The following is a 7,886-nucleotide window of genomic DNA, read 5'->3' on the forward strand; positions in this document are numbered from 1 at the left end:
CAGATCGCAATCAGTTGAGGATTCAATTTTCAATCGATTGGCAACCGTTTCATCCCTTCGTCCTCATTAGGGAAGGAGAAATTGATTGTTATATAAAGGGCAGGATTCCGCCGCCCGTCGGCCTTTCGAACTGCGGTAGGTTTCCCTCACCTACTCGACAGCGATCATCACCGCTCGCTCCGCCCTCCGATTCCCCCATACGCGTTCCCCCCCACTCTGCGCCGTTATCGACGCTCTCACACGCTCCCTGTTTTACTTACAGGTACGGACTCAAAATTAGTTCTGCGCCACCGCTACGAAATTTTGCGGTTGAAGCGTTTCCATAGGCGCTAGCAATCTCCCTTATAATCTCTGATTATAATTCAAAACGAATAGAAACACAGAGCACTACCAAAAACGTTACAGCACAGAACAGCGACATCTGTGATCCGCGAATCAACATATTTTAAACCTTCTATAATGTAAGGGTCAAATCGTTGCAATATTACAGAAATTTAATATTGATGGGCATCCCTGATCGAGGGGCATTCGGAGGACAATTTTCTGAATTCTGATTTTGGCCGAACATCGCACACGGAGAGAAATGTCCAGTCAAAATTACGGAACTCACAATTCGCTCACCAATTACGGAATCGACTCAGAAAATTCAAGTGACGGTATCGTAATTTTTCGCAGGAGATTCAGGTAAAAATTACGGAACGCTCTGGAAAAATTCCATGACAGTTCCGTAAAATTTCCTACAACCCCATTTCGCTTCGGAATTACGGAAAAGACACGTAATTTTTATTGAATATTTCTCTCCGTGAACAGGTAGAATCCTACTAAATTGTAATTTCCCATTTCCGTTGTTCCAATAGTTATCACGGCAACACACTCAAAACCCTAATGACATCTGACATTAGGTCTTACTGATTTCAATATATCAGCGTTTCAAGTCTTTGTTACAACAACGAATGGAAAATATTGCTGATTCTTATGCATCCACAATGACCCACGCTGTCCTTGTGACGCTGTCGCCATCGTTGCTGTAAGGATTTTCCAATATCTAGAAAAATTGTATAATCATAGATAAATTCCATCTGCATATCTGTCTAGGAGTTAAGAGGTCAGGGTTAACTCCAAAGATATGAATCGACTCTTGCACTGTTTATTTGTATCCGTCCACATACTCCTGTGACATTTCTACCTATAAAAGAGGCGACCGTGGCCATTTAATGATAATCCTAGAGAAACTAATCATGAAGGCTAAAGTTAGCATTCTTATTTTCACCATTTTCCTCTCCTGGGCGGTGGCCAGATCTCCTCCGAAGCCAGGTGCGTTGAAGAAGAGCCTTATTTAATTTGCAGAACATTCGTTCCAATCAAGTAATTTAGTAGCGAAGTGGTAAAACGGTACAAATCAATTTTGACTATTGACCAGTTGTCAATGAATATCTCGGAATGTAAGAGAGATAGCAAAATATTTTCAAAACCTTTTTTGTAGAGCCGATTGAGAGCTACAACAAATGTAATTACGAAAATTTCGCTATCCCCCAGAGATTCGGAAATATTCCTCAAAAACTCAACTGGGAGATAAGTCGACTTAAATCGTTTTACCACTTCGCTACTGAATTGAACCACTTCTTGCCTTAATACATTTTTCTGTGGGAATAAGGGTTCCCACATAATCCGCAGAGCTGATCGGTTTGGAGAAATTTGAGAAGTAGTTTGCAGGTCATCACTATTTATTAACAAGTTGTGTTTTTCCTCAGGATGTCCCGAACTGGGCTGTCCAGGACCTCTGAGATTCTACAAAGAGTTGGGATGCCAGCCCGTCAAAACGAATCCCGATGACTGCTGTGCGGAAAAATATAACTGTGATCACTTGAAATCTAGATCAGGCGAGAAATGTCACGCTTTTGGCCAGGAATACAGTCACGGAGAACAAGTCAAGGGGGAAGATGGAAGTTGTCTGCCAGAATGTACTTGTTCTAAGATAGGTGACGAAAAGTGAGTGCTACTATCAAAATTCTTCTCGTACACTTTCATCAATAACGTCAAATTCCCATTTTCTAGGGCTGTATGGGCTTGTGCTAGTATTCTATCACCAGCGCCAGCTCCTGCAGGTTGCTTCCGTCCGCGAAACGCTTCAATGTGTTTCGATGGTCCTGATACTTGTCGTAAGAACTCTATAATTTTTCATTTCAATTAAACTCGTGCGCACAATTCTTCCATTAACTATAACTAACATTGAATTCAGCTCCGAACCCAGATGACATTGCGAAGTGTCAAGTAGATGGAACCGTTCTTCACGATGGTGACTATTTCGAGCCGGAATCAGACCCCAACTTGGCCTGTTGGTGTGGTCCTGGTTATGAAGGTAAAGTACAAAAATTTTTCAGTAACTTTTCCTCTCTTAAGGCCCGAGTGGATTATTTTTCGAACGTTATCTCAATTGTTTTTCCATCTTCATAATGTAAAATATGTCACAATTTCCATTGGATTTTACATCACGCAGGAGTCCCTAAAAATTAGGATTGGACAATCAAAAATAGTAGAAAAAAACTGAACATTTTTAATAATGCTCAAAGAGCATTTTTAATAAAGATTAAAAAATAAGTCCGATAGAGGAAATAGTGAATGGATAATTTGTCATGGTAACTGACGATCTGACAGCCATTGACTACTGTGATAAATGACCCAACAGCCATTAGAGACATAAAATTATTAATTTGTCATTTCCTCCCTATTGGGTTTATTTCCCAATATTATTCAAAAACGCTCTGTGAAAATGTTCTGCTTTTTGTCAACGTTTTTTTTTATTGTACAATCATAATTTTTGGAGACTTCAGAGCTATGTAACACTGCATAGCAATTGGAGATCATTTCAAATTATCAAAATGAAAAAAACAACCAAGATCACTTTCGAAAGATAATCCACCCGAGCCTTAAATACAATTTTTTGAACCAATCTAGTTTATAATGCCGTTTATAGGGAAGAATATAGCGCCATTCTGTAAAGACATGCGTGAACAGAAATGTGGAATTGAATTAAACGATAGCTGGGAAATGGAAAATCGTTGTGCTCCAGTATGGAACATTGGACAAGACCCTAGAGTTCATTGTAATTTCATATGGCGATGTCGTAAGTTGATCACTCATAGTCTTAGATTATAACAGCATTCTTCACTTTGGATCTTGGGAGTGCCTTTGTCATGATTTTTCTCATTCACTTTGTCAGAGAAAGATGGCGATGTGGTCACTCCGAGGGAGGAAACTATGGGAACCCCCGAAACCATCACCCCGGATCCTGAGGGTATGACGTGTCAGATCGGAAGTCTCACCCTACGACGTGGAGATGCCCTGGACCAAAAGTCCACCGATACCTTAGATTGTATCAAATGTATATGTGACATCCCACCTATAGCAACTTGTCTCAAATTGCCCAAGGACACTTGTTACATTACTAATGAAGATCTGGCTGATTCTGATGAGAAGACGTCTTAAGCGTGAAAAAAATGTACACTAGTACAATTTTGGTGCAATAAAAATTCTTTTGAGTAGTTGGCAAATCCGTTTATGAATCGATCGAATGCATCCATCATCCTACAATGTGGGGGAAATACATCATCATGTATGAGCAGATCCACGCCAAATCAGAAGGACAAAAAAGTCGATGCTGGGGATTTTCGTCTCAATTTTTTTCTGAAAAGATGGCGATTAGACAAAAACTTGGAAAAAGGAATAATTGAAAAATGTGGGTAACTGAGGCAGTTATGATTTTTTAAAAATTTCTAGTTTTTGTCCAAAAAAAATGTTTTTTCAAATTGGCTCTAATATCTCTTCGGGGTTTCAAGCTATCAAATCGCCCTTTGGCACTCTCAAAAAACAAACAACCCTTCAAAATTGATGGGGTTTATATGAGAAAACGTTTTTTAATCGTTTGAACAAAAACTAGCCGTTTTCGAAAAATCATAACTCTTTCAGTTATCAATATTTTTTAATTTTCCTTTTTTCAAAATTTTCGTCTAATGGCCATTTTTTCAGAAAAAAATGAACAAAAATCTCCAGCATTGATTGTTTTGGCCTGCTGATTTGGCGTGTGTCTACTCGTATACATTTCTCGAAATGAAGATTTACCGAGAGTAGTCAGTTACGTCGAATGCGGATGATTAGTTGTTAGTCTCACGATGCAAACCTGCTTTACTCTATTCCTGAGTGCACTGAAGTGTTCGCTTCATTTGATGATTGATCGTTTTTTTTATTTTTCAATGAAATAATTCCATTTTTCCATTCATTGAACAGTCAAGTTGAATGACGTCTATGACATTGAAGTGTCTTGATCTGACTCCAGATGATCAGCAATTTAAGTTGATATCAACTAAAAATATAAAATAATTTTATCTCATATATTTTCAATGACCCTCACTATCCTAGGTGATACAATTTGTTATCTATGCTATAATATTCTGTCAATAATGAGAAGTATATATATATGCGACACAATATATGACATTCTATCAATGGCAAATTTAGTCGGTCACCACTTTCAAGTTATTTGCCTAATTGAGAGTCCACCTCAATTTTCTTGTTGATTTCAATTCTTATTGTTATAAAGCGACGAAAAAATTCAGTTTCTTCGGAAAATTCGCGTGAGCCCATATACATACATATTACCCTGCATTTTATGCATCATCAAAACCGTGTATACTAGGAAACTCCTGTGTCAGTCAAAGGATGTTCAATAGAATGAAAAGAGGTGTGGCATGAATCGATTTGTTAATCTCCCTCTATCATTCTTCTTATTTTATCCTGAAGTTATCTCATCCTACTCAATTTCAATCGACTAATAGACATCATTTCGATCTTAGATATCATCGCAGCATTTGTATGTATAATCAATGTTATGTGGAGGTGAAGCAAGGTGATATGGAATGAATATAGACGTAGAGCGAAATCGAGTTGTATTTAAAATTGAGTTTTCATTTATACAAATTCACAAATGAATCTAGAGAGTGATTGAATGAATGATTGTAGAGAGTATGTTGTAGGTGAACTGGTTCTCTAGATACGATGAGTTGTCGAATGATGAGCGAGTGAATGATGAAGTGATGATGCATGTTGGAAGTGTCCGATATTTAAAGATAAATTACACCCTTTTCGCCAAAATTCACATTTTTTGAATTTTTCTGGTAAATTGTTGATCGGATTGACGCGAAATAATATACCGTTTTTGCGTTTTACCATTATCGACTGACTCACAAAGTTTCATGGTAGTGCAATCATTTTCCTGCGTTTTTTCTAAAACTTTTCGGAAATTCACAAAACTTTAGAAAAAACGCGGGAAAATGATTGCACTACCATGAAACTTTGTGAGTCAGTCGATAATGGTAAAACGCAAAAACGGTATATTATTTCGCGTCAATCCGATCAATAATTTGCCATAAAAATGAAAAAAAAACGCGAATTTTGGCTGAAAGGGTGTATATCACGGACGAAAAAATTTAATAGAAAAACCTATCGAATTCGTTAGAAAATTCTATTGAATTTCTATTGAAATGTTCTATTAGTTTTTGGTCGATTCTATTGAAATTTTTAATAGAGAATATTCAGCAGAAAAAGTCAATAGAATTCAATTTTTCTATATAACTTATTCTATTGAGATATTTTCTATAGAATTTCCTCGGCTCAAATTTTCTAAGTTTTTTCGTTTGATTTTCTCGATGAGCAGAAAATAAAAATAGAATGAAAAAAACTTAGAAAAATTAAGTCGAGCAAATTCTATAGAAAACATATGAAAAGAATAATAGAAAAATCGAATTCTGTTAACTTTTTCTATTGAATGTTTTCTATTGAACATGTCAATAGAATCAGTCAAAAACTAATAGAAAGTTTAATACAAATTCAATAGAATTTTCTAACGAATTCTATCGAATTCGAATTCGTTTTTCTATTAAATTTTTTCGTGCGTGATCTGTAAGGAGAGTGAGATTTTGGTGTAAGATTCTAATTGGTCAGAAAAACGGAGAAGGGCTGAGTGAATCCTCGATTCCTATTGGTTTGGCGTCGTAACCTTTCGCCACTGGGCCGCGATTGGTTCAGCGATCCCGACGGGAAAATTTCGGGTCCGTAGTTACGTCAGTGGAGTATTTGGGACTCAGTTTATGGCGAGGATGAAATGTTCATCATAGGAAAGTTCTGAGGATTAGGTTTTAATGTTCTGTGTGAGAGTGATGGAGTGATTTTAGAAATTTGGGTAAATTGGTGGAATTGTTCATGTTTAGACAGAGGCATAGTGGTGACACAGCCACCACAGTTATAACATTCTGTCAGTAATTGGAAAATTCTGTAATCTTAAACATATTGCATAACCGTCTATCTGACAGGCGATAAGTCTTTATTTAATGTTATGCATTGCAACTTCCCACCAATGGCCAATAATTACATGACATATAAAGTGACTCGATTGAACTAAGAGCGTCATAGCGATTGTGAACATCACCATGAACGCTCAAATTTGTGCTTTTCTTTGTGCCCTCTGCTTAACTTTGGCGTCGGCAGTTCCGACTCCGAAGCCAGGTAAGGTGTCAATGACGATTTTTTGGTGTTTTACTAACCACCTGAAGTATAATTTGAACGATAGTAAACTCGTATAGAAATTATTATGAATTAAATAACATTTTGATTGATGTAAAAGATTTTCATCAGTTGAAAATCAATCAACAATTTTTTTAATTATTTCGAACATCGCATACAGAGGCGGCGGAACGTTCAAATTTGAGATGTAAATTTTAAGGGAGTAAATTTTTCTGGAATTACAAGGGTCACGAGGGTGAACCGGCATAGTCGAACGGAATTATCAGGAGGATCAAATGGTCTTATTTTCCCTGGTTCCCCCTAATTATTTCAAAACATTGTAATACTTTTCACTTATTTTGTTTATTAATTAATATATCAGACTTTGGAGGTGACATTGCAAACAGGCCTCTTCTTCTCTCCTTTCGTGAGATAAATTCATTCAAAATTTTATCTAGATCTGACTCAGTCAGTCATTGAAAAAGAATACAGTTTTGATAAAATTGTAGAACAATTATTTTTCCAATTTTTTTTTTTGGATGTGGAATTCCCCACTTTATAAATTTTGAGGTATGGAGTGACCAATAAACTCCACTATGGTTCCGCCGCCTCTGATCGCATATGACAATATGACCCGAAATGTATAATAAATACACAGCCTCTTTCCATAGTGACAAAAATACATTATAATTTTCCTCCTTAATAAGGATGTGACATGGACAAGTGTGCCGGACCGATGAAATACTATAACGACATCGGATGTGAACCAGTTTACAAAGATCCAGAGGACTGTTGTCCCCTGAGGTACAACTGTGATCACTTGAACTCTAGATCAGATGATAAATGTTACGCCTTTGGTCATGAATACAATCCAACAGAACGCCTTAGGGAGGAGGATAAGGGCTGTAATCGGGAATGTACCTGTGTGAAAGCGGATGATGAACCGTGAGTATTCAGTTGTCAATTTTATTGGAAGCCTTTACCGACGAACTCACATTGCAGGGCCCTTTTCGCTTGTGTTCTTCAGGGAGTTCCATTCTTGCCGACAAAGCCGGGTTGCTTCCGGCATCGCGACGCTTCTTCGTGCGAGGCGGGACCTGAGACTTGCCGTTAGTATTACATTATATATTTTCACTTTAAGGGTGCCAAGTGAATTTGAAAAAAGATTCAAAAAAATTTTTTTCTTTTCTTCCATCATTGGAGAAATATGTATTCATCCATCCGACGAAATTTCAAACCCGCAACCGGAACTAGACATCGAGAAAATAAATGCGGAAAATCCTCTATTTCGCGTGACGAACCTCGAGAAAGCATGGGATCAAATGGGTACG

At 37.3% G+C, this 7,886-nt stretch overlaps 2 protein-coding genes across 2 annotated transcripts in view; both read left to right on the forward strand.

Annotated features, from left to right (window-relative positions):
* Positions 1 to 1,207: 1,207 nt before the first annotated feature.
* On the forward strand, positions 1,208 to 3,551 carry LOC107043576. The gene is made up of 6 exons (XM_015265124.1): positions 1,208 to 1,314; positions 1,752 to 1,989; positions 2,056 to 2,159; positions 2,240 to 2,359; positions 2,975 to 3,124; positions 3,221 to 3,551. The coding sequence occupies exons 1-6, from the start codon at positions 1,215 to 1,217 to the stop codon at positions 3,484 to 3,486; spliced, it is 978 nt and encodes a 325-aa protein (XP_015120610.1). The 5' UTR covers positions 1,208 to 1,214; the 3' UTR covers positions 3,487 to 3,551.
* A 2,900-nt stretch (positions 3,552 to 6,451) lies between these two features.
* LOC107043586 overlaps positions 6,452 to 7,886 on the forward strand; it is a 3,899-nt gene continuing 2,464 nt past the window's right edge. The window contains exons 1-3 of the mRNA XM_015265136.1: positions 6,452 to 6,558; positions 7,263 to 7,500; positions 7,558 to 7,664. Coding sequence (XP_015120622.1) covers positions 6,483 to 6,558; positions 7,263 to 7,500; positions 7,558 to 7,664 — 421 coding nt within the window. The 5' untranslated portion in view covers positions 6,452 to 6,482. The remainder of the gene's footprint in view (positions 6,559 to 7,262; positions 7,501 to 7,557; positions 7,665 to 7,886) is intronic.

Source organism: Diachasma alloeum, unplaced genomic scaffold (assembly GCF_001412515.2).
Source record: "Diachasma alloeum isolate Michigan unplaced genomic scaffold, Dall2.0 Dall_scaffold_00603, whole genome shotgun sequence".
In the NCBI taxonomy this organism is placed as follows: domain Eukaryota; kingdom Metazoa; phylum Arthropoda; class Insecta; order Hymenoptera; family Braconidae; genus Diachasma; species Diachasma alloeum.

Excerpts from the sequence above, each read along its gene's own strand:
- LOC107043576 (XM_015265124.1), top strand. The coding sequence starts at position 1,215 with ATGATAATCCTAGAGAAACTAATCATGAAGGCTAAAGTTAGCATTCTT. Across the intron at positions 1,315-1,751 it reads CAGATCTCCTCCGAAGCCAG|GATGTCCCGAACTGGGCTGT; the intron begins GTGCGTTGAAGA and ends GTTTTTCCTCAG. Across the intron at positions 2,160-2,239 it reads CGATGGTCCTGATACTTGTC|CTCCGAACCCAGATGACATT; the intron begins GTAAGAACTCTA and ends CATTGAATTCAG.